Raw genomic sequence first — 26,447 nt, 5'->3', positions numbered from 1 at the left:
TTCATCAAATTATTCTCACCACAAATGAGTCAGTCAATTCCATCCAATGATAATGGCATAATGATAATAATATTAACACAGGGGCTGGCAGGATGACCTCAAGCTATGCACACTCTCCTTTAAGCTCTCAAGCCTGGGTTTGAATCCTGAACCAGCTGTCATCCAGGTGTCATCCCAGCTTTTCTCAGGCAGGGTGATTCATCAATGTGTGTCATGTCTCTGATGGATGTTAAACTGGCGTCCCGTCTGCCAGCATTAGTTGGTGGACTTTAAAGATCCCATGGTGTCCTTCCTGAAGAGGAGGTGAGCTATCAGTAGCACTCTGAACAAATTACAAATTCCTGCCTTAACCTTAGTTGAACATAAGGCTTGGCCAGCTGGTTCTAGAAAGACTTGAGCCAAGCTTCCCCAAGCCAACCCCACAACAACCTGGAAATAACTGTGGCTGGTAAACAATAAGGATATTAACAAACCGCCATCCGCATGGTGCTTACATACACATGATCACCTTCTCACCCTCCCTCTTCCCACCCACCCCTGTCACTCCCATAGCGAGCGGGTGCTTCCAGTCTGTCAAGCTCCTTGTATAGTACTCCACTTTGTCCCAGAGATGATATCACCCATGTCTTCCTCAAAACTGCTTTAACCTCAGTCATCTTCTGCTCTGACAAATCAAATGGAACAGCAGGCTCTGTCGGTCTCACCAAAACTTCTAAAAAGAAAAGTGAAACCTTGGCATGTCTTGGATTATGATTGTGAGTTTCTCTTTCATAGAAACTTTACAGTGCCCCTTGTATTTTGGCTTTTTGGGAAAGGTATTTACATACTGGCTGTGATAAACTTCCTATTCTTATTGTATATGCAGGATACACTTTTAGACACAATGCTGATAAAATATCCCGAAATTCCTTATCGGCATCTCGTACATTAATTACTTATTAGTCTCGGAGCCTTTCGGCCATGTTTGACTTTGTCAGGTTGGAATGATTATTTCATGTTTATTTTTGTCCAACAAAATTCGTTTCTTTCAAATTTTTTATTTTTGTTTTAGCTTTGAATGATTAATTATTGAACCCCATAAATTTAAAAATGATGGTGATAAAACTCTTTGCAAACCACGGCACATCACCCCCCTCGGGTTGGGATTCATGGTCCTGTTTTTGAGTCATCTCTTTCGAAGCATTGTCCTTCCTCGACTGAAACAGACTTCGGGTCATGGCACAAGAGGAATGGAAGAGAAACCCAACTGCATTGCCTTGCTGATTTCAGCAGCTCGAAGCACATTTGTTGATCAAACTTTTCAACCTGAGCTGCTTCGTGATTGAATCAAAAGCTGTGTTTTCTTGAGAATGCTCGAAAGATGGATCTCATCTAAAGCGTGCAATAAAAGTGTTCTGTGTTTTGAGTCGTTTTGGTACATTGATCTTGTTGGATTCGCAGTTGTTTTGTTGTTGTTTCATCTTAATTTGCTGTTGGAAAACTTTGAGTATTTCCATAATGCAGCATCTCTCGAGTACGAAATGCTCGTGCCGTGGTTTTGAGCCATGAATCTATGGGGGAAATCAATCCATTGTCCCTTAGATTTCCTCTTTCGCTATACTGTTCCACACCTCATATTCACCCTTTTACTACTTTGTGGAAAAGTATTAGGGTTACCTCTTTTGTATTATACTTAAGATGCTGTAATTATTGGAAAGAGTCATTTATGTTTCTCTTTTGAAATCCTAGACTCAACAACTGATTTTTCTTTAACTCAAATTGATACATGTCACTTGTATTTCCTTCTTTTATTTATTTTAATGGCCACAGTTATTCCCACCTTCTTGTGGGGTGGCTGTGGAAACTTCTTGGTCAAAGTCTTTCATGAACCCGCTGACCCAGACTGGCATTCAACGAAGTAGGTTAGGGCAGGAGTTTAGAAGTTGTACAGCCGGTGCCGGTGATAGCACATCTACTCTTCATGAAGGACACCATGGGATCTTTAGCATTTAATGCTAGAAGATGCAAAACACAGTTTAACATCCATTCCAGGGAAGGTACACACATTGTTCCCTCGCCCTGCATGTGAAACACCATGATGACAATTTATAGCTGGTCAGAAATTCAAACCCAGACAGCCAGCTCCTGCTGTGTCACTTATAGAACTTCAATATTAATGATTGCTTACCCATTAAATGTGGACATATGAGAAATTTGACTTCCAGTTTCTATGACCCACCACCATGTATCATTTAGCAGAAGCATTATTTAATTATATTATTTTAGCACCACCAAGATTCCTCAAAAGACTTTATCTGTGGTTATTGAAACCTGAAGGAAAAGCATTAGGGCAATATAATATAGGCAGATTATGGCAGATTATACAGAAATATAAAAGGGAATGATTATTTGTGGAGGTTTCATGAGGTAACATAATAAGACATAAAGTATATTTTCCAAGAAAGCAAGACAAACAACAGTACAGGTAGATACATGGAAGAAAACAGACAAATGAAGATGGAAGCAGTTGCAATTCTCATGTGGAACACTTGTTCTACAACCCTACAAACAAACTTGATCTTTTATTTCCTTTTAATTAATCTGCTATTGTTCTGCAGTTTGTATCTTCATTATCCTTATTTGTTTATTTCTCTATTTTATTAATTATGAGCTGGGATACCCAGCGTTGCCTGGTGTTGTCCAGTCTATTTGTCATGGGGGTCTGAAACACTTACCTACACCCACTAAGAAATGGGGTCAGGGATCATTTAATATTACCTTTGACATAACTACAAGTGCTTTGGCACTATAGAGCAGTTTAAAAAATATAAATCTAGCTTTTTTTAATTTTTAGTTTTTTTTGTCTTCAACACAACTTTTTGTCTTCTTCAACACTTCAACAATTATATATGCCAACCATTCCTTCATTTCTGAGCCAATCATCTTCAAATTTGGAATGGAATCCAATACAGCTCCAATACAGCCAATCCTTTGTTATTTTTTTCTTAATTTAGGGCCCCGATACAATTTATAAGGTGTCAAAGGTGAAACTAAAAATCACACATTTTGCCTTGCCATTCCCATGTATTGGATGCCATCTGACACAAAGGTGCTTTCAAACAGCCGTTATCGGGATGCAGATAAAGTTTTAGAATTGGGGGCATTATGGGTGATTATACAGGGTTAAAGGTCAAAATGGTCAAAAATTTAATATTTTTTTTCTTGCTTTGCTTCTTTTTCAAAAAAATTAAGATAATAATTGGCAAAGTGATACCTTAGCACACACACACCTTGTACATAATAATTCAGGTAGACATTGGTCTGGATTTTTTTCGATTTCACAGTGGTCAAACGTCAAAATTTGTCTCAAAATTAAGGGGTTTCTCCTGCATGGCTTTTATATTTAAAGCAATTAATCCACACAAGACTTCAGACAAAAATATCTTGCCATGGCCCCTACAGATTAAAGCAGGTTAACCTTGGTCCAGTGTCTTCCTTTTGAAATTACAGGTGTCAAAGTTATTATGTGGGGGGCAGCAGGGAATATTGCATTGGCTTACGATTGGCTGTGATTCAAGTTCAGAATTTGCATTTTCTTCTACAGTTTGAATTTTGATAAGCTCAGGTTGTCCCTAATACCTTGTAAAACTGGTCACCGTACTCGGCAAAACAAAGTATCCAGTGAACTGAATTTCTTTCCAGTCTGGGTAGGTTGATTTGTTTTTTTTTCTGCTTATGCATGTATAATTTTGTCAGTCTGAGAATTTGTTTTATGTGGTGAGCATTTACATGTGCTGATATTATGTAATATAACAGGTGTTTCAAATTTTGAACAAAATATAATATTCCAATGTTCTGTGCCATTCCATCTGAGGCCTTGCTATTTTCAGAACATTGACATTGACACCTTTTGACTGAAACAGTCAAAAGGTAGAGAATGCACTGGATAGTTTGCCATTGCTCTTCGCCATTGCCCTGGATAGTTTGCCATTGCTCAGCAGTAGTCATGGCAACAATTTCGTATTTCATGAGTATATGCATACAATGGCCTGTTATTTAGTTAAGATTCCATGGGATAATTTTCATCCACCACCAAATGCTATCAGATCAGAAGGGACACCACACAATATTTCATTAACGGGACACCAGCTCCATATTCCACCAAAGGATAATTAACTCATTGATGCAACGTCCGGTCTGCGAAGTAAACCTGGGTTATAGTTTATGATTCGGGTCGAGAATCAAAATCTCGATTGGAGAGCTTAAATGTGAGTATGCTACCTTCTGAGATATCCGGCAAACCACATTCCAGTGTACGGGTTGAATAATTTCCCAGTAAACATAAGCCTAACCCTGGTGTTGGCTTAGCGGTTAAGATGGCTGGCTTGGGACCTTAGGGTCCTGAGTTTGACCCCCTGTTGACTGTTGAATTAACACTAGGTGGGGTTTACTCAGCCTGTCATCCTTCTGAGGTTGGTGAAATGAGTACTAGTGTACTGCGAGAGGGACATATCATCAACGACACTGCAGCCTGGGGAAGAGGGAGGGTGGGGAAGGGTATTGGGTGTTTCTAGTTATATAAAATGTGCATGTGCATGTGCATGTCAGCCATTTTTAGATGATGGGAGGAAATATATTTTGTCCTGTGGCAAATAATCCCCCTGTCTGAAGCAGGGGTTAGTGAACCATTCGTAATGTGGAATGTGTACAGGCGAAACTCGGAAGTCGTCTTCCCCTCAACTCACAGGACAGGACAGGGGGAGGGAGAGGATTGTGCCCATGGCCTAACCTTGTATGCAAAATTTGGTGGAGAATGGCCTGGCCCTGCTTTTTTCTATTATATTTAGATGTACTTATACGCACACACATACATACAGAGAATTACCTATGATGGAGTACAGTAGTACTCCATTTAGAGGGATGATACGGGAAACCAGAGAGTTGGTGTCAAAGCCACCCAATGCTCGCCTGTTTATACATTTATCGTTTTTAGCTCGCCAGTTCGAAGAACAGAGAGCTGTAGCGATACCCCTGGCGTGAGCGTGAGCGTGAAAATGTTAAAGTTTTTGGTGCAAGTTATTTCCTTTCTAATGTTTTTACCTACCACATTATTTTTTACTGATTACAATATACAAATACATATATTACTTTAAAATTATTTGGATGAGACTTCACTGCAATGCTTTATAAAAAATATTATTAGACTAGTCTTTTAAAAACGATAAATGTATAAACAGGCGAGCATTGGGTGGCTTTGACACCACTCTGGTTAAAAGACGAGTCTAATAATATTTTTTATAAAGCATTGCAGTGAAGTCTGATCCAAATAACTTTAAAGCAATATATGTATTTGTAAATTGTAATCAGTAAAAAATAGTGTGGTAGATAAAAACAATAGAAAGGAAATAACTTGCACCAAAAACGTTAACATTTTCACGCTCACGCTAACGCTCACGCCGGGGGTATCGCTGTAGTCTCTGTTCTTCGAACAGGCGAACTAAAAAACTGGCCATCCATTCAAATGTGTACACAATGATACGCTCATAAACCCCTAAAGAGTGAAGTCATAAGCATTTAAAAGCCATAACTTTTATTTTCAAAACGTTTCCTGAACTACCAAGACTTAAAAAGATGCAAAAATACCTCATTAAACTACCGATTTAGAGATTGCTAAAACACCAATTTGTACTTCTTCTTGGAGTTCTTCGCCTCTTAAAAACAATGTAAAACTGTAGCCCAACCTACCTCAATAACTGCTGAAGCGATGGTGTTGATTCCAACATGAGGAAGTTACTTTGTCTCTGAGCTAGTGCACACAACCGAAAATTAAAAAAATATATAAAACATTAATCGTTTGAGTCGTAAAAGAAATCGAACGTAAATGTAGACTCAACCAAAGCAGGCCAGGATCATGAAGGGAGGTGGAATGGACAGTGGGCAGAACCATTTTTTTAATAAATGTTTTTTTTGTTCTTGTTTAATTTAATATCATTGGATGATATGATGTGATTCTATGATAAATATTATAAACAAGTGAACTCCACTCTAAGTGACGTGGAAGAAGCTCAACAAAGTTATTGATTTCATGAAATATTTATTATACTGTCGTCCTTAAGCAGAGCAAACCTATTGTGAATTTTGTGATAAAGCACCAAACTTCCACCATAAGTAGACGAATATACATACAATGATCATTTTCACATTTTCTGGCATGAGATATTACACATGTTTGTGCACGCACAGCCAATTTTAATGATGTGTCCACTTGAGCTTGGTAAAAACACATGGCGACTCGTGTTTGAAACAATATGTTATGAGCACAGTTCGTAAAGTAATTAAAAACGCAGGTAAATCTGTAAACAATTATATAATTATCATGTTTAGACATTTTTGACAGAATACACGTGTGTGCATGTATACATGTCATTTGAAAGAATATCTATTTTGGCATGATATATTATAAATACACAAACACTCATACCAGATACAAGTAGAAATGACATCATTCAAAAAGTGATATCAGTACTTTATTTCACTAATATCAATACTGAACAAGAATATTTAACGTCATCCAGCTTAATTGATGTAGCGATCTCCCTCACAAGATCACAGAGCTGTGCCTTGAAAATTAGCCTTTTTGTACTCGCGGTAGTTCTGGCATCCTCTCTTACAGCCACAGAAACCGACTCAGAGGAAGTGTGAGAAGCTTCTGGAAGTGTCGTCCCGTGTGGCTCATATAGTCCATCATCCATTTGAATTCATCAATGTCGGAGAAGGAAGGGCAGGTCTCAGACTGTTGGCTTCACATGCTGCTCAGGAGCAGCTCACATTGGTGGAATTCTTTGCACAGAGTTCCTCTTTGCATGGTCTTGTCCACATCAGTAAAAGTACTTGTTCAGTCATATAGCAGTATGACGAACCTCTCAATGTTATGCATATTTTCTTCTGGGATGATACATGGGGCACATGCCAATCTTAGGTGCAACAGTAAGCTCTGGAAGAGCATTCCAGGTAGCCCAATTTGTTATATTACCTTACCCAGCAGATGTGTAAACCATGTCACACCGTGTAAGTGCATGGAACATCGAAGGACATGGGATTTCTCAGGTCCAAGGCAGCTGGATATTTCATGAGCGGCGAAGTAACAGAAACTTCTCCCTGGTCCAAATACCAACCATAATTCATCATCAGCTGGAAGTATCTGCAACACCATCACACATAACACCACATCACTGTCAACAGTATGTATGAGTGTATAGTGATGACCATGTTGTGTGGCATGTGCTACATACAGTAAAATATGGATGTCTGCTTCTTTGTGGTTGCATGAGGTAAGTGAGTGACGATCAGGTTGTGGTGATGTACTGAAGACCTCATCAAATGACTGACTGGATGAGTGTCTTTGAGAAGAAGTTGAACGGCTTGCTCTTGTTGCTGTCTACATGAAGCAAGTCCTTCCAGTTTCCTGGTACGGGTTCAGCCCCTACAACATGAGACCACCTCTATCTTCTATCTACTTCAGATTCATGACTTTAGTATTTGAGACTGGGGTCTTTGAGCACCATGTTAACCGGAGCAAACAGACTCTTTCATGATCAAACTCTTGCAGTGCATACTGTGATGTGATGTAGAGTGGCCTCAGATGCATGGACTTGATCCTGTCCTGTGAAAACAGATCAATGCACATTTCTTCCGATGCTGTCAGATGTCCAAGCCTGTCTCGATTTCTGGTGGTAAACACATAACTCTGACTTCTATGGATCATTTCCATGTATGTTACTGCAAACATGGTGTTTCCATTTTGCTTGCGACTTGTGACGAATGAGTTATATGTGACTAGAAGTGCATTGATTTCAGTTATACGTGAATCTCTCTGTATTTGAATCCATTGCTGTTTGAGAATCTTTCGCACTTCTTCTGAACTTGTGTTTCCAAATTTGATGTCTCCTTGTGTTCTCCTCAATCATGAGCTGGATTGAAGCAATGGCATTGTCCTAGTGAGCCTGCATAGCCCACTTAATATGAGAGGCACTAAGATTTGCTTTAGTTCTCGTTGGTTCATAAACTCCAGCTTCATTCCAAACAAGATCATATCTGGACTGTTTGATGAAACTACCCATGCAAAAGAGGTCGGCTTTGACACCATGAAGGTCAATAAGTTGGAGGTTGAATTGATTTCGCAAATCAGGGCATGATTGTGTAAGCTGAACAGTCTTCTCATATAAAGCTACATCTAGACGGATTGTTGTCTTTCTTCCTGAGCCGATTGTTTCAACGGAAATCTCTTGGGATACTTTAAGTGTAGTGAAGACTGTTCACCATTTACTTACTGGCCTCGGAATGATCGGTAGAGACGTGATGTTTGTTGTGAAATTTGGATTGTCATTGATCAAGGATTGATATACAGATAAGGATGTGACATTTTCCTGTAGATGTGTTTGACCTTTCATCAGTTACCCTGGAACTACTTCATCTAAAAGACAAAGAAAAGTGTTGTAGGAATGTAATTTGGTGTTTCTTCTAAAGTTCAGGCGAGTCATGATCAGAAAACAAATTTGGACTGAATTATATCATATATTGTCAATACTATCACTTCTATGTATGACTGGAGTTTATTTTGCGAAATTTTCTTGAACAGATTTCTAAATCAAAGTGGTTGCCTTAGATACTTATAAACACTTCTTCCCAACATCAAGAAAAAGTGTTGTAAACATCTTACCCTTGATTGCTGAGAGTGCCTGTTGTTCTGTAGACCGAAAAGTAGCAACAGCATCAGGAAGCTGGAAGTTCTTGAAGTTTGGTCGTTCACATTCTTGTACATCTGTGAATGTTGTTGAATGTAGTCTGTAGGTTCGGGAACCCATGTCAACGTCATTGATTTCGGATGTCGATGTCTGTTGCAGTTTACTCTGGAGCACTTTACAACCAGGGCTCCATGAAGCTGATTCTTGGCATCAGAGGTATCAATTGTAAAATCACAATTGTCAATGTGAAAATAGGGCAATTGTTCAATCGTTCATCAACCAGAAATTCAAATGGATGTTTTCCACTGCAGTGTTGTTCTAATTTTTGAATGACAGATTTGGAAAGCACTCTCTTGATCTGCAGCATACTGTCACATCAGCGGGTCTTCTAATGCCGGCCCGTTGACATTGTGGGTTTTATAATTGAATTCCCCCACAGGAAAGTCAGAATCACATGGAGGAGCCGAGTGGATTGTCGGTACTCAATAGCCTGGGACTATTGCTCGGGTAGTTCCTTGTGCAGCCCGGTCATAATTGTTAATTCCTCTGGTTTTTTAAAGGCAAATGTTACTAGTTTCAAACACACTGGATAGAAATATCCAAAAATATCCCCTTTCTTTTTTCCTTGCATGATTTATAGAGAGAATGAAGATGAACAACATTTTTCACCTTATGGTAATATTAAAACTTCCTCTCTCATGACAGACATAATAAAAAAAACTTCATTCTAAGAAATCCCTGTTACAGAAGAATGTTCTTAGCTACTGGAACACACCCAGGCAAAAATGCTCCAGTTAGAACTATAGTATATGAGAGTAGTACTCTGATATACTATCGCTGGTAACAGGTCCTACGACAGTAGTTTGCATAGAATTACAACAGGAAAAGAAGGCTTTTTTTTTTTGCCTGGGATGGACCACCGAACTTATCGTCTCCCGAATATGTACCCCTTCCAACATAACACAGCCCCCCCTCCCTATTTGGACCTTCGTCTCTCAACAAGGTCACTTGACGGGGCCGAGATCCAAGCCTTATCTCTTAAACATTCATACTCTTGTTATCTTACCCATTATATCTGGAGGAGCTGTGTTCGGCAAAACCTCATCGGTCTTCCCTACCTACGCTTAGCATTCTACCCCCTTAGTTTCAAAAATTCTCATTTTACAAATGTACAAAATGTCTATATGCAGAGAGAAATTTCATCCCCCACCCTCTGAATGTCTTTATCAGGTGTTCCTGGGGTTGGGAGAGAAAATGGCATGCAAAAAAGCAAACTGGCCAACCTTCAGACAATTTAATTTTTTTCCCAAACATAAACCCCTCTATTGACCACATCCACAGTCGATGCCACCTGCTCTAGCTGGTCAGCTGAGCAATAACCCAATTTAAAATATACTCTTACCAATTTCATGGGCTGTGTATGCTTTCCATAGCACACATGGAGTTGCACATGACTGAGTGTAGCATTCAAACAAACATTAAAACCATTACAATATCATTACCATTCCTGCTAGACCATGGTTTTAGTTTCATCTGCATACTGTGATGTCAACTTAGCAGCTGAGAAGTCCTACAGTATCGCAGTGGGGGTGTAGCAGTGTGTGATGCTTGCAGCGAAAAAACAGTCCCATTTCGGGGAAGATCCTGGACTCCCCAACCATTTCAACCCTAGCACCATAACAGCTCCCTTTGGCTGTATCCTTGCGAGAGCGAGTCACCCATTGGCCTTCCACAGCCTTGCGTGGTTGCCGGGGGTCCTGCTACCCCATGGCTGACCGATCCTGAACCTCCTCCCAGCGGACTTAACTCCCAGTCACATGCTGGGCTCTTGGAGGTGAGGCATGGTGGAGCTCCACATTCCTCACTCTCCTCGAGAGTCCAATCCACCTGCGGGCTAGCATAACTTCCCCACGCTTAAACCTTACAAGTAAGACCCCCCCCCCTATGTCCCTCAAACTGCCATTCAATTTTCCAACGCCTGCTATACACGCTACACTGTTCCTATAAAAACACACCGACACAACAAAAATTAAAACAACATTCACAACCGATGTTATCCTTTCACCTCTGGGGTGATGGCACACACGTGCGATGTCATAACCAGTATGGCCCAAACCATTTCTCCTTTGGGGAGGGGAAGGGGAAATTTTATCAGCCCACATGGGATAGAAACCTCCAAAAACATCCTTTGTTGCATCACCTGGTTTAGAGAGAGAACAGAAATGAACAAAGCTTTCCTAACTAATGTTAATGTCATCACTGTCCCTCTCATTGCAGCCATCTTCATTCTAACAAATCCCTGTTACAGAAGAATGTTCTAAGCTACTTGAACACACCGACCACCAACTTATCACCTATCTAATACGTACCCCTTTCAATGTTATTGGTACCATGCAGTTTTTTTAATGACAGATTTGGCAAGTGCAGTCTTGATCTGCAGCATGTATTTGTTGGGTAGCAAAGCATGAAGTGCACTCAAAAAATTCAGCATACCTGTGCTGTGGCAATCTTTCCTTGTGGCCATTCCAACAGCAAGAACATGTTCATTTTCTCTGTTGTTTCTGAATCCAACTACAGAATGGGAAATATGTCTGTTACTCTTCATCGCATGTGAGATATTCAAACTCTGAGTAAGCGTAGCCACATTTATAGAATGCTCCCCTTTTTTTTTTTGGCAGAATTCCATGTTTCTGTCCTGCAAGCAATAGCTTTAAAAACATGTACAGCTGAGGTGGGACTTCTTCAAAACTTGGCAGAAAGGACCCGGGAAACTCAAATGCCATCGGTTGTTCAAAGTCTACAATGTGGCATCTGAGAATTTCAGCTGCATTCACAAGTACTGACAATTCAGTGCCCTTTCCATCTCAAGTGCAGCATTCATCACTTACATTTCGATGTCCGTAGAGGACACAGTGGCTGGATTGTCTCCGATACCATTCGCTACTTTGCATTAGCAAATATTCTCCTTGATGTCCTGGCAATGGAGAACATCAATCCCATATTCTGACATGATGTCATCATCAGCTCGCTTGCAGTCAACAATGCTTACAACGGCACTTCCACTGATACGCTCGATGTTTGTACTTTTATGTGGCAGGGAAGATATTTTGAATAAATGGGCATTGAAACAAGGTTTCCTGAAAAATTCGGTGTTGGCAACATGAACATTTGGATTATATGCCTCAAGACAGTTTAGAAACTGTTTTCAGATCGCTTTTAACATTTACAAATCACCTGACCCCTTTTTCAAACATAAGGAATCCCACAACATGGCAAAGAAATGTTTTGGCATTTTGTCCATTATTTGAACTGCACTTAATGTCAAGAGTGCATACTTATTCTATCCTTCCATGTGAGTACTAATTAGTTTTATAAATTCGCACAATCTTTCCTTCCATGCACGTTTCGTGAGAGCACCAAAACCTCTGCACATGACCTTTAAACAGCTTCTGCTCTATGATCGTTTGTTGGTTTCACAGAGGGCGTGAAAATGTGGAAGGCTTCCCTATTCTGCTCAGGCCAGCAGCTTAAGTGTGAACATAATTCACACTCGTAGAGTGCATTTTTGCCTTAGCCTTTCCTCAAATACTCAAAAGCATCATCCACAACGAGATTAGTTTGCATTTAAGAATACTAATACTATGATTATGTATTCTTCTGTAAGTTATTCACGATGCTCTGACTGCAAGCTCAAATCCCATCCACTGAATGATTTCTCTGTTATCCCTTAATGTTCTTAGAAATTAATGCGAAGGTACTCTAATGTTTTGAAAATATCCTTGTCCTCGTTATAATATGTATCAAGTTCCTCCAATTTAATTCCTTCTACACTTTAGGCCAAAGCAGTCCTGAAGAACCAATTTTAAATGCAATTCTTTGCATGTATGCCTGATGTTGGCTTAATGGTTCGGGTGGCGGGCTTTGGATCCTTGGGTCCTGAGTTCAAATCCCGCTCAGCTGTTGAATTAATACCAGGTGAGGTTAACTCGGCTTGTGATCCTTCGAGGTCGGCAAAATGAGTGCCAGCATGCTGATATACTGTGTCAGAGTGGCGACCCATCCAGGATTGTGCCCAATAGCCAAGGAGACTGCTTAAGCAGCACCATCGCTCTATACAGAGTATGGTCCCAATCTCCCCCTCCTCTTCCTTCGCATGTAATACGAGCTGAAGTACCTGGCATTGCCCGGGAAAGTCAATGAAATATGCTAACAATTAAGTTTGTGTTATTGACAAGAAATCACTGCAACCTTAGCATACAATCTTCACAAAACATATATTACTCGGTCACTCATGGGAAAAACCCAGCAGTGTATAAGCAACATACTCACTCGAGGCCTGAACACAGAGGTGTTGTAATTAACCTGTGTAAAGCAATCTTTTTAAAAACAGATGCACGTGTAAATATGGTATTAATTAAATTTGTGTTGCTGACAAATCACTGCAACCTTAACTTGCGATCCTTCGCAATACATATTACTTAATCGCTCCCAGAAAGAAAGAAAACCACAAGTGGTGTATAAACACCATGCCGGATCGAGGCCTGAAGGCCAATTAGCTGGTTTCATCTGGGGTCAATTTTCTTTTTTTTTCATCCAAACATATCCCTCAACCTTCCTCTCAATGAAAGAGGAGGCTGTGCAAAGTTTGGTTGTACTGGTTCCTGCAGGGTCTGAATGCATAAACAAACAAACAAACAAACAAATGAAAAAAAATCACTCATAGAGTGACACTTGGTGAAATGGAATGGTACTCGGGAGGGTGGATACCTTTGTCAGGCTGAATAGTTTACATTTTGTATCCCACTGATGGGTCGGTTCTGAATCGGGACCTTAACCAAATTTGAATCGGCTTGCTCTTGTCAACAAACCAACTCATCCTCCTTTGTGCTGCCATAACTCATCCACAACTTTTTGAGATATCATGCTATTCATCATTTTTGACCCCATCTCTCAATGGTGAAGAATCACTCAAAAAATTCTCGTATCCAGATCTGGGTTCGAATCTTCATCAAAATTGAATCAACTTGTCCTTGTCACACAACTAATATGTCCACCAAGTTTCATCTGAATCCATCTACAACTCCATCAGCTCTCACCAACAGAGCCTTGCTTCCCAACAACCTCCCTCAACCTCCCTTTATCGACCTTATGATATATAAATTTATACATAACCCTAACATCACTACATACAATATATATATATATATATATATATATATATATATATATATATATATATATATATATATATATATATATATATATATATATATATATATATATACACACATCTGGGTGGGTCGAGTTTGCACATTGCTTGCTGAAAAAGTATAGTCAAGGATTTGCAAGAAGACGAGAGATGTTTGTGTGGTTTGCGCTGAAAAGGTTCTAGATGGTCTTAAGGGTACATTCCAATAGTAGTTAGTGCCTAAGAGGTCGAAAGGGTCTAATCTCTCAAACATGTAAAATGGGCCTAAAAAGTTATATGTTGTTTAAAAGGGGTCGAAAGGGTCGAATCTCTCAAACATGAAGTGCATTGAATAAATTCACCATACCTGCGCAGCAGACTGCAGCAATATATCCTTGTGAGAATTCCAAAATCAAGAATGGCCAAAAGGAAACATTGCTGGTCTGGCAGCTGAGCGAGTGTGTCGCATTGTTGTGTAGCTGTGAGGAACTTGGGTAGAGTTTGAAACAGCAACGGATTGATCCTGTGTAACTTTTATGGTTGCTTTATGCAGCATTCTTCGGCAAGAAGAACATGGGGGGAGTCAATTTATTCACAATCCTAGCCACCTGTGATAATTGATTAGGTGAGAGCTGATTGGTTATTCCCTCCAATGACAGGTGAGAGACGTGATTGGGTGTTGTTTTCATTTATATGTTGACTGTTATTCACATTTCACGTGGTACATGCTTGTGAGCCTCGATGGTGCACATTTCTTTCTACGGCTCTACGCTGTCGTTGACGACTCGCCAATAAGCAATGAAACGGTCCGGTGGCTGAGGGTGTGTGTTGCATTGGGATTCTCATCTATGTACTCCATGTGAATGTTTTGAAGCTGTAGAGAAACTCAGCTGAAGTTTGAAATAGCAAAGGGCTTACCTTGTGTAACTTTTAACGGTTGCTTTATGCAGCCTTCTTCAGCTGGAAGAGCAATGGAGGAGTCAATTTATTTATAACTAGCAAATACAAATTTTCTGTTGCTTTAATCCTAAAACTTAATTGTCAAACCTCGTATAAACTAGCATGGACCTGTGGAACATCCGCACAATGTAAAATGTGACTTCAAGTCCTCAACTCCCTCCCCTCTCCCAAACTCCGAGTCGTCAATCCTCCTCTTATAAACCCCATGTTCTCAATCCCCCCCCCCACTCATCAACTTCCTTCCCACTGCGAGCCTTCACACACCCCGCCCCACCCACAGCACAACACCTCAAACCCCCCCCCCAAAAAAAAATCTCAACGTCCACCATCCAACTCTGTCCCATCGTTGCTTCTCCCCCTTACTGAACCCCAACCCTTTGTTCTTCACTCCTCTCCTCCCCTTCTCCCACTAAATAAAGCAAAAGGGCATTCTTGCATGGATTATTACACATATATATACCATCACTGAATTTGAAGTTGTCTAACTTGGAATCTCCTTGTTATCATCAACAAATGGCTAACTCAGTATTCTGGTGTATTTTGTGTCACTGACAATCTCTTGAATTATCGCATTTTTACCACGTTTGGTAAAGGTAAATAAATAAATTAAAACCTGCTTTCCATTCCTTCCATCCGCTCTTCGTCTCCTCTATCTTGCCATTTATAAATCCTGTCTTTACACACTATTTAGCCTTGAAAACTCAGGCGAAAACCAAACTACGTACAACAACCTTCCAGTTTTTTTCACAGGTAAAGGCCTTCAAAAGGACTGGTTGGAGTTTTTTTTATTGAAGACTTCAAATATTATGATTATTTTCTTTCCTCTGTATGGGTTGAAATCAAAATGTACCTTTCTTTCATGTTTTTAGATGCATTGTTCAGTTTTTAAATATACGAAAACACAGCAGCCCTCTTGATTGTACGAAAGTTTTATTTGGGTAGTGTTTCGTAGACTGTTGCCCTGATCGCCCCTCCCCAAAAATATGCATTACCAAATTTTCTCTGTACGTGTTGTAATCAAAACGTACCTTTTATTAGCCCACCCCCCACACAGCGGAAGACGGGGTTTTGCAACCACTTCCATCTGTCTGTGTGTCTGTCTGATCCATAATTATTTTTTTACCATTAGAGATTTTGTCATCAAAGTTTTGAACAAAGCTTTATCATGAATACTAGACAACCAGTGAATCTGTTGGGTTCCCATTGTGACAGTGGTTGATAAAAAAAAACTCATTTCAAAAAAATTTTAAAAATAAAAAATATAAAAATATATAAAAAGATAGCTCCAGTGAACTATACAGCTGAGGTTGTTTGCATTGATCAAATAATCCCGAAGAGTACTTGACTGAATCGGGAATTGATTTTTGAATAACTTTTTTCATTGCCCGATTTGAACGAAACTTGATATTGTGCGTCAATGTGAAAAAAAAAAACGGAGAAAAGAAAGTCTAAGACATTATTGTGCGTAGTCTTCTAAACACAATTTTATTTATTAATGAACACGGAAGTATTAGATCAAAATGGCGATGTTTAGTTTATGCTTAAAAATAAATTGTTCTTTGTCTATACTAAATGTTTGAGATTTAATAATAAATGATTTCAACCAAAAAAAAAGAAAATAGCTCCACCGAACTATACTGCTGAGGTTGTTGGCATTGATCAAATACTCCTGAAGAGTACTTGACTGAATCCGGAATTTATTTTTAATAATTTTTTGTTGCCCGATTTGAATGAAACTTGATACTGCACATCACAGGAGAATGCTGAGTTCGGTGAGTCAAAATTTTTTGCGCTATCGTGTACCGTTTTGGCTGTATTTCAGGAACATACATACATACATACATACATACATACATACATACATACATACATACATACATACAAGATGAGAGTTTCAGTAATATATAGAAATGGAGAAGAAAAATGAATACTTTTGTTAAAAAGTCAAAAGGTCAAAGGTCAGCATCACATAAAATCATCAATTTTTATCCAAGTGACCTGAAATTTTCATTTACCATTTGACCTTTGTTTTCAGGTTTTCAACATAGCTTCATTATGATACCATGGAGAAGACGAATTAATAATTTGGTCAAAAGGTCAAAGGTCAGCATCACATAAAATTGTCAATTTTCATCCAATTGACCCAAAATTTTAGGAATTATCATGTTGGGTCACTGAGTTGGTTAACCAATCAAAAGCGAGAAGCTGATTGTATTTTTTAGATCAAAAGGTCAAGGTTGCTAAAATTCATAATTTTTTTTTTAGCTGTTTTCGTCATGTTTAGCATACAGAATAAGAAGTCTGAATACAAAGCGGACATGGACGGGCTTTGCATTTTCAGATGCTTTCTAGTTAGCCCATCCCCCGCTCAGTGGGAGACAAGGTTTTGCAATCGCTTCTGTGTGTCTGTGCGTGTGTGTGTGTCTGTCTGTGTGTCTGTCTGTGTGTCTACCTGGGCCACAACATTTTTACTATTTGAGCTGTTGTCATCCAATTTTCAACAAAGCTTTATTATGAGAATATGGAAAAGAGAAACTAATAATTTGGTCAAAACGTCGAAAGGTCAAAAGGCAGCATGACAGAAAAGCATCATTTTTCATCCAATTGACCTAAAACATTTATTATCATTTGAGCTTTTGTCATCAATTTTTCTACAAATATTTATGATGAGAATATGAAGATGACAAATTAAGAATTTGGTCAGAACATCAAAAGGTCAATGGTACTATTTAGCATACAGAAGAAGAAGAAATCTGAATACATAGTGGATGGTCTTTGCGTTTTCAGATGCTTTCCAGTTTCACAATAGAAGACGTGTTGTTCAGTCTTCAAAAGTACACCAGAGGCCTGAAGCTTAAGAACAATTGTCAAAGGTACATAGGTTTGAAGCCTGAAGCCTATATGTAGCGACCAAAATGGTGGATGTTTGTCTGAAGGAAGAAGGATGTCATGGCATCGGGTGAGTCACAAGCAAATAAATAAAGAGGATTTCCCAGAGTCAGAGAGATCATTTATGATGATCAGGAATAGTACTGGACCCAGAACACTGCTTTGGGGCGCACCAGCCTTGACAGGGAGAGGGGATGAAAGTATTCCACTTAGTGGCACATGTTGGCTCCGAGAGGAGAGGAATTCAGTTAGCCATGTGTGAAGCTGACCTCGGATGCCATGGACAGAGAGTTTGCAGAGTAAGGCAGGATACCAGACTGTATCAAAACACGAGATATGTCCAGAGAAATGGCCATGTTCTCATGTCTGACATTGAAGACCTCCATCCATTGCTGGGTCAGTCGAAGCAGCAAGTCCAAGGTGGAGTGACCTGGGCAGAAACCAAACTGGTGATCTGAGATGAGGTTGTTTAAGAAAAGGAATGATTTCATATGGCCTGCAATAATGGATTCCATGACCTTGCTGATGGTTGGAAGTAAGCTGATAGGTCTGTAGTTGAGGGGATCAGTTTTTGTACATTTTTTATGCAATGCTGTGATGTTGGTAGATTTCCAAGCAGATGGAAGATGATAGAGTGAAAATGATGGGGTGAAAAGGGCAGAGAGAGGATGTGCAAGAGCAGCAGTGCAGGTTTTTATGCCACGTGAGTTTTACAATGATATGCCACACTTGAAACAGAGTGTTACAGCTCAGAAGAATATGTCCATGCCTTGTCTCACTGTTGTCCTTATCTCCTTCTCCTTCTGTTCTCCAACTGCTTGCCTTTTTCCTCATGTTGCTGTTGGTGTTGTTGTTGCTGTTGCTGTTGTGACAACAGAAAATTTAACAGCCAATATAACCTTCGCCGAAGCACAATTAAATGTTATACTGGTCCATAACACATAGCATATACAAATTAATGGAAGGAGTTGCTTGGGATACCAGTATGACCCATTGATCTGTGTCATTTCAAACCACACCCACTGAGGAATCACTTGATGTGTCCATTTTAAGTGCTGTTGGCACAGTAAGCATGTCAGCATCTGACTCTGCACGTTTCACCAGGATTCCAGCATTCTCAAGAATCATTGTTAGTGTTTGGATATGATGCATCTTGTTGCTCCCATTTCCAAGGAACTCATTACCCTGCACACATGAAGTGAAAAGCGGGGTTAAGCAATTGGCTTATGTCTGTCCGTCCGTCTGTCTGTCCGTCTGTCCATCTTTATCAGTTTATGATCGAGGAACTGCTTATTTAAATTGAATGTTATATTTTGAACACAAATTGGAATATGAATCGAAAGTCAAGTCTGTAGTTTAACAGTACTTTGTCTCTGAATTCGTCCCGATCGCACATGAGCAGAGAGGAGTGAGATAATATTTTTCCTGTCTGCTTTGCAGTCAACCAAAATTAAAAATCATTCCAAACAGGAAACTTCCTGCTTTTAAGGACGTTATAATTGATAGTACAACAGGCACGGATAACTAATGTAATGTGTTGGATCGGGTGCTGTAATAGACGCTAGAGAAAATGGCGGTGGAACCCATAATTTTTTATTATCTTGAAGCATTTAAACCTCTTTAAACCTTTATTTAAATTGGATTTTATATTTGAACACTCCTTTATAATACTTCCGAGAACCATGCAATATATCAATACGTAGCATTTGACACGTGAGATACGCCTGGTGTTGGCTTAGTGGTGAGGCTGGCGGCTTGGGATCCTAGGATCCTGAGTTCAAGCCTCATTGGCCGCTGAATTAATATACACCAGGAGGTTGACTCAGCCTGTCATCCTTCCGAGATCAGCAAAATGAACACCAGTGTACTGCGAAGGGGGACACTGCATCAGTGGCATAGCCGCGTCCCAACCAATGATGCAACCAGCAGCCACAGGCTGCACTCGATAGAGAGAGACACCTGAGATCATTCAGTGTCGGGGGTGAAGAAAAAGCTGCCATATGGCTATGTACATCTATGGTGATCAATTATGTCTCCATCTCATAAACTGCGGCATTATGTCATCTTATTACAGCGTATACGGTGATGTGTAAGATTGCTTCAGTCGAGCTAAACTTCCGGATTTGTTTCAATGATCTTTAACATGTTGACTGCAAACTCTTAGAGGATTCACCACTCCCATTTACCAAGCCAAGTATGCATGTACATATCCCTTGTTTTCAAATTTTACCCATCTATGAGCTCGTCTAAGCTCATTTGTTATACTTTGCTGGGGAAAACCCCACGTTATGAGAAAACTCGTAGAACGCAGTTGGACAAGATTTTCAGTTTCGTATGCCAAGTACGAGTTATCTCGTAGGACTATTTTTTTTTTTAGTACTGAATCAACCTTGGCATAACGTCGTTGCTCATGGTGGATCATGTGTTGAGTACCACCTGTTTTTTGTTTTTTTTTGATTTTATGCTACTTGTCATTACCCTTCAAAGTAGCATGTATGAATGCAGATGGAATGGCAAAACTTCTTCTGGAGATTGATAATGATGATCATGATTATTACATTGATTTATGTTCACCAAACTGCCAGCAGATCATTTGTTGAATTATCCGGCATGGCAGCATATTCTGTTCACAATACAATAGCGTAGTGGCAGAGAAAACTCGTCGTGGCAGAATCTGGTACTCCCATCACTATGAGTGTACTTGCAGTCGGCAGTCGATAGTCAACGTGTTAAAATCATTATTTTATTAAAATTGAAGTATATACTTCAACACTGCACAAGGTATCGTGTTCTATGATAGAGTTTGCAAATTTGGTGAAGCCACACACAATATCTGCAGAAGTGAAGTTCTTCGCTCGTCGATATTGCTCTGCCGACTTGGTTGATGCAGGCCCATCATAGCCATCAGAAGCACCATTTACACCTAATTTGTAATGATTGGGATGTCGGACTTGTTGGACACAAAATGTCCTGATAGGTTGCAGGCTCTGGCAAAACTACAGTCTGGTGCATATGACCCCAACACAAAACTGGAATCATCAGGAATTATTTTCTGACTGATGACTAGGGACTTCATCATCGTTCCTTGAGCACTTTTTGTTGTTTTCCGCAGCTGGCTATCTAAAAAGTGTGAAGGGGGTTGTGGAGCCAGTTCACACTGGAGGAAAGTTTCAAACTCAGAACTTGTGTTTAGAAAACAAATTATCCTATTTAAGAGCAAAGAAGGATTGACAACAACTTCTTCCTCTTGTACTTTGATTGTGGTTTTCATGGCACAAAGTGGTTTCACTTTATCCTTAAGGTATAAGTACTGCTGCTACAATCCCAGGAGCAATGCTCACCAAGAGCCCTGATTCATGTAAAACAAATGATGTATGAGCCTCTAGCCACTGAATGAAGTGATTAAGATCAGTGTTGTCTGAGCTCACTATCTTGATGCAGGTCTTTATGCCGCTCCGACATTCCTGGGTGTACTGCTGTAAACCTCATTTCAGATGGGATGCATTATGGGAACCCAAGCACCAATTTTGTCAGTGTGCTGTGAGCCATTTGACGACGATGTGTCATCCCACCAGATATTTTCAATAACTGCATGAGGAACTGCTCAATGGTTTGGTCAAATAATATTCCATCCCAAAACCTTGTCTGATCACTGAATTGTAAAGTTGCCCTTCTTAGTGAACTAGTCGTACTTATCTGCAGTCATCTTGCATGGAAATGCCATCATTTGTTGGATATACAAATGTACTGACTTGCCGTAAGCAAGATGCACTGCTGCATGGAAATGTGTCAGCATCTTACTGATACAGTAAATGTACGGAGTAGTCAGTAATCTGTTCTCTCAGCCCCAATGAACATACGCATGAGAGTTAAGGCCCAGTCACACCTTGAAGTTTTAGCCAGCTTATGCCGATTTTTGAAAAAATTGTCTAAAACGCTGGCACACGTCGAATATGTTATGGGTAAGTTTTGGAAACATTGAGAGCACGCTGAAAAACACTGCCATACGTCGTAGTACGCTGGCTTTCATCGTTGTACTTTGCGGTTGTCCTCAAATTTTAGCATGCTTGAAATTTTACGACTTATGCCAGCGTATGACTCACAAGTTCCGCTACGCTGGCCATAAGTTGTAGGCACATTATGTGATCGTTGACACACGTTACTTGTAAGTTAATCATAAGTCGAAACACGTCGAGGTAATGTTTAACGTATCCGAAACTTATTTCTAACCTATGAGTAACATGTTGTAGGCACGTTACGCGATCGTTGGCACACGTCCACACACGTTACTTGTAAGTTACTCATAAGTCGAAACACATCGAGGTAATGGTTAGCGTCAGTGTTCCAGACTCCTTGTTTTTTTTGTTTTTTTTTCTTCGGTATGACGGTGATATTGACACTTCGATTTCTAGTGCGGTTATGATTTAAATCGTTGAGCAGCAGCCTATTAATTATATTATATCATAACCGCACTAGAAATTGAAGTGTCAACATCACCGTCTTACCGAAAAAATAAAACCAGGGAGCCTGGAACACTGACGCTAACCATTACCTCGACGTGTTTCGACTTATGAGTAACTTACAAGTAACTTTTGTCAACGTGTGCCAACGATCGCATAATGTGCGTACAACTTATTCCCATCGCATGCGGAACGTGTGAGGCATGCGGCAAGTACGTCGTAAAATTTTTAACAGATTTAAAATTTCAAGATGTACTCCACTTACTACGATGTATGATAGCGTACTTTAGCGTTCTATTCACATATACCAAACTTACCCATACCGTATTTGACGTGCGCCAGCATTTTAGACGCATTTTTCAGAGGTCGGCATACGCTGGCAAGATCGCCAAGGTGTGACTGCGATGTTGACACTTCCATTTCTCCAGCGGTTATGATTTGAATCGTTGTGTGGCAGCCTTTTAATAGGCTATGCCACGTGATCGCCGGCGATACGCTGCCGCACGCTATGCATAAGTTAGACTATCGTTGGGCATAGGTTGTGAACGCCGACAATAAGCTAAGCATTCGTTGGTATAAGTTATCTATAAGACACCGAAACGTTCTGTGTCCGTTACCAATATGTTATGCATACGACCAACTCGTTATGAATACGTCCGAATCTTTAAAAAAAACATCAAAAGTTCAGCGTAAACCAGCGTTTAACATACATTTTCATACGTTGCCATTGCTGGCTAAAATGTCAAGGTGTGACTGGGCCTTTACTTGTTTATAGTACATAATGAATCCAGAGTTAGTTGGTCCTGCTCATTGCAGAAGCATGTCCACATTATTCAGTGAAAATACACTCTTCTGTCAATTGTTTGACATGCTCTTCATGAACTATTTTATCAGGAAACCTGCGGACTTTGGGGATGTTGGTTCTCATGATAATTTGGCACGATCCTGAATATTTCAGCTTAGTACTATGTATTTCTCGTTTGGGTCTATTTTTGACCTCAAGCTCTTGCAGGCTATCAGTACTGGGAGCATTATTATCCATAACTTGTATCAATGATTTGGACAGTGGAGTTATGAGTCAGCTTTCCAAATAATATAAGCAGATTACACAAAAAATGAAGGTAAGGGAGATAGTAGAAAGGGAGGTTATCAGCTTCAGAAAAGTTTAGATATCGGGTGGGGCATGGGGAGGGGCAGTAAGCATATAGCACAGTGTCAGAGAGCTATGGTAAAGCTAATGGTGTTTTTGGTAGTATTTGCAGGGGAGTAAATTATGAATCAAAGGAGGTAGTGATAACACTGCACAGGACCTTGGTGAGGCATTGCCTCGAATATTGTGTGTACTTTTGGTCACCACATCTGAAGAAGGACAGAGGTGTCATAGACAGATTTTCAGCATAGAGTGAGGAGAATGATTCCGGGGCTAATCGGACTAAGCCGGGAGGAAAGGCTGAAGGAAACAGAACTTTATACATTAGAAAGGAGGTTATTACGAATCAACTTGATTGTGATTTTTAAGATAATGAAGGGTATCGCCAAAATAAGTGCAGGACAGATTTTCAGCAGAATGCATATTGACAGGATCAAGTACCACAGTCTTAGAGGTATAGTAGAGGAGATTTAGGATTGGAGTAAGGCCGAGTTCTTTCATTTCGAGAGTAGTTAATGCATGGAATGGTCTCCATGCAAGGGTAGTGGCAGCAAAAACAGGTAAGGGTATTGGAAGTTGCAGAGCAGTGGGGGAAAGTGCCCCCATGAAGGTTGTGTGTGCGTGTGTGCGTGCGTGTTTATGTGTGTGTATTTATTTTTTGTGGTTTTGTGGTTTTTGCTTATGTGGGGTTCAAAAAGACCCAAAAATTGTTTGTATCCCCCCACCCCCCCCCCAAAAGTCCTTCTTCCCCACAAATAGATAGAAGGAGGAGAGGGAGAGAGCGATTAAAAAGAAAATAAAAATACAGAATTCTCAGAAGTAGCTTGAGCAGATCAAACGGCACTCTTTATACTGTTGCAGGGCCGGGCGTCGGCCGCGAGCACGACCACCAGATGGAGCAGTAGAGTCGGCTCGAACGATTGCCCAGAATTCAGATCGTACCTTTTTGGAAAACTCTGGAAAAGTACGGGTTCCTTTCGGACCAAAGTTCGCCAATAGACAGACCACGTGGGGTAGGGTTGATTGCCAATTTCAATTTACCTAAATACCCACGTGGTCCAACCTACTGGGGAAATTCACCCTCGACAGCACCCGTACGGAACGAGCCACATAGCGTACTCGTTCCGTGTGCGATCCGAGCGGTTTGATCGCCGAGATCCGTCGGTCCCAAATATCCCGTTACAACGGCACAACGACGTGGCTAATTTCCCAACATGCAGCACGCTAAGTCAATGAAGGAATAGACACGAACGAGCTGATACATTTCACAAATGGGAATGTTTATTTACAATGGGGGAATGAGGGGAGCACATAAGGGCAGAGTTAAACCGAGTAATTAAGGCACGGATATACAAGCAAAAAGCACTTATACAATTCACTACTTATCTTGACTGGTGCCACGAACACACACACGCACACACCCAAAATGATCGGACCAAATGGTCTTTATTGAGGCCTCTCTCGGACCTGTCCGCCTCGTGCGGTCTTCAAATCGAGTCGACCCGGGCCCCAGTGAGAGGCGAGCCGAAATCCGACACCGGCGAGCCGCGATCAGGCTTCCGAGCTCCGCTCGGTGCTTGTCCTGGCAGTCAAAGCCTCTCCTCCATATCCCTCTGAGGAACGGCGCGCACCCTCGTGGCTCCGGTGGTGGATGGTGTCTGCAAGCTCTTGATCATTGGGAGGAGGAGGAAGAAGACGCTGACGACGACCAAGACAAGACCAAGACCTCTACCTCGACCAACACTGACAGACCAACCACTGTGCAGATCCTCTGTCCCTTTTTATCCTCTTCGGCGTGCTTGTTCAGGCCTCATTCGTTCTCAGGAGTGGCTCACTCAGGCATGGATAATTCTCGGGCGGGTTCACACAGGCGTGGATCATTCTTGGGCGGGGCTCGACCTTTTCCCCACTTGGCGCTCTGCCAAGCGAATCGGTGGGTGGGGGCAAAACCGTTCCCCTAGTGAGCGCACGGAGCATGTCAGGATCAGAGGGTCTCTCGTCATTGTTTTATTTCGAGCTGGAGTGGTCCGCAGCTGTTGTTGTAGTTCTTGTTGGTGGAAAAATAAAAGAAAAACCCTAACTATCAAAATAACTCCACAGCGCATGGACATTTACTTACCCATTAGACAAGGGGAAGGAAGCTATCTATAAAACACATACTTACCGAAATAACTGCGCTAAAGGACCTGTATGTTGAGTGCGATAAACGTCCAAATCCGTAACAATACATCGTGATGTAGTTTTTTTTTAAATCATATAATGGCTTCCTTTGAATGGTGAAAAATAATCTTTTTTCCGGAGGAAGACGCACCCTTATTTCAGGGAAAAGCTAACCCTAACAGCTCAGTTTCTTTTTGGTGAAAAGGCTCCATTTTTGTAATAATAAAGTGCTCTTTTCATGGTTTTTTTTATAACATATAAAAAAACATTGATTTATCCTACCTCCTCCCTCTCCCAATCCTGAAATGCTTCCTGCACACCTGGAAGCAGGAAATAGATTTAAATTGCATTAAGATAGTACTCAGAAGCATTGGGGATGGTGAGGCACTTGGATATTAGTAGGACTTAAAGGAAACATGGGTATGTATGGGTGATTTTAAGCCTGTGTTGTGATTGTAATGTCTGTGAGATTGTCTGTCAAAAGGTGAATGTGCTGTTGGTGTTTGACATTCCTTTTCCTATGAACCACATCTATACTATAAGAGAGCCGTCTGTGTGTGTCGCCATTTTTCTCAGAGATGGCTGAACTGATACAAGTCAAACTTTCAAAGATTCATCAGTGGGTGCCGGGGAGTGTTTTATGCAAAAAAAGTTTTTTAAATTTTAGAAAAAAATAAGTTTTTTTTTTTTTAATTATTCTATTGTGCTGAAGCTTTTGTAGCTCTGTGAAAGGTAATATTAAATGATCCATGACTCCATTCCTTAAGGCGCTGTCACACCTTGACAATTTAGCCAGCAATGGCAACGTATAAAAATGTATGTAAAACGTTGGCGTACGCTGAAATTTTGACGTTTTTTAAAAAAGTTTTTGGCGTATTCATAACGAGTTGGTCGTATGTATAACATATTAGTAACGT

General features: G+C 40.4%; 2 protein-coding genes across 15 annotated transcripts in view; one reads left to right on the top strand and one right to left on the bottom strand.

Annotated features, from left to right (window-relative positions):
- Nucleotides 1-26,447, top strand: part of LOC147017509 (zinc finger protein 536-like) — a 316,222-nt gene that overhangs the window by 281,428 nt on the left and 8,347 nt on the right. Inside the window, exon 7 of one of the 9 annotated variants that reach the window (XM_085847223.1) lies at nucleotides 553-1,393. The exons of the other annotated variants lie outside the window; for them this stretch is intronic. Coding sequence (XP_085703349.1) covers nucleotides 553-590 — 38 coding nt within the window. The 3' untranslated portion in view covers nucleotides 591-1,393. Of the gene's footprint in view, nucleotides 1-552; nucleotides 1,394-26,447 lie in introns of those variants that run through there. 9 annotated transcript variants of the gene reach the window in all.
- On the bottom strand, nucleotides 6,054-14,461 carry LOC147017510 (uncharacterized). 6 transcript variants are annotated; one of them, XM_085847226.1, is made up of 5 exons: nucleotides 14,279-14,461; nucleotides 11,612-11,697; nucleotides 11,217-11,294; nucleotides 8,699-8,823; nucleotides 6,054-7,180 (listed from the first exon to the last, which is right to left on the bottom strand). In XM_085847226.1, the coding sequence occupies exons 2-5, from the start codon at nucleotides 11,658-11,660 to the stop codon at nucleotides 7,004-7,006; spliced, it is 429 nt and encodes a 142-aa protein (XP_085703352.1). In that variant the 5' UTR covers nucleotides 11,661-11,697; nucleotides 14,279-14,461; the 3' UTR covers nucleotides 6,054-7,003. The 6 variants fall into 6 exon arrangements, 4 of the variants coding, with proteins under 4 accessions (XP_085703352.1, XP_085703355.1, XP_085703353.1 ...); XM_085847229.1 differs by having other exon boundaries at nucleotides 8,699-8,800; XR_015049537.1 differs by lacking the exon at nucleotides 8,699-8,823.

Source organism: Eptatretus burgeri, chromosome 11 (assembly GCF_056783735.1).
Source record: "Eptatretus burgeri isolate ZD-2024b chromosome 11, Ebu_testis_v1, whole genome shotgun sequence".
NCBI classification, from domain to species: domain Eukaryota; kingdom Metazoa; phylum Chordata; class Myxini; order Myxiniformes; family Myxinidae; genus Eptatretus; species Eptatretus burgeri.
The sequence above is the reverse complement of the archived record's forward strand: the minus strand, read 5'-3'. Positions and strand labels throughout refer to the sequence as shown.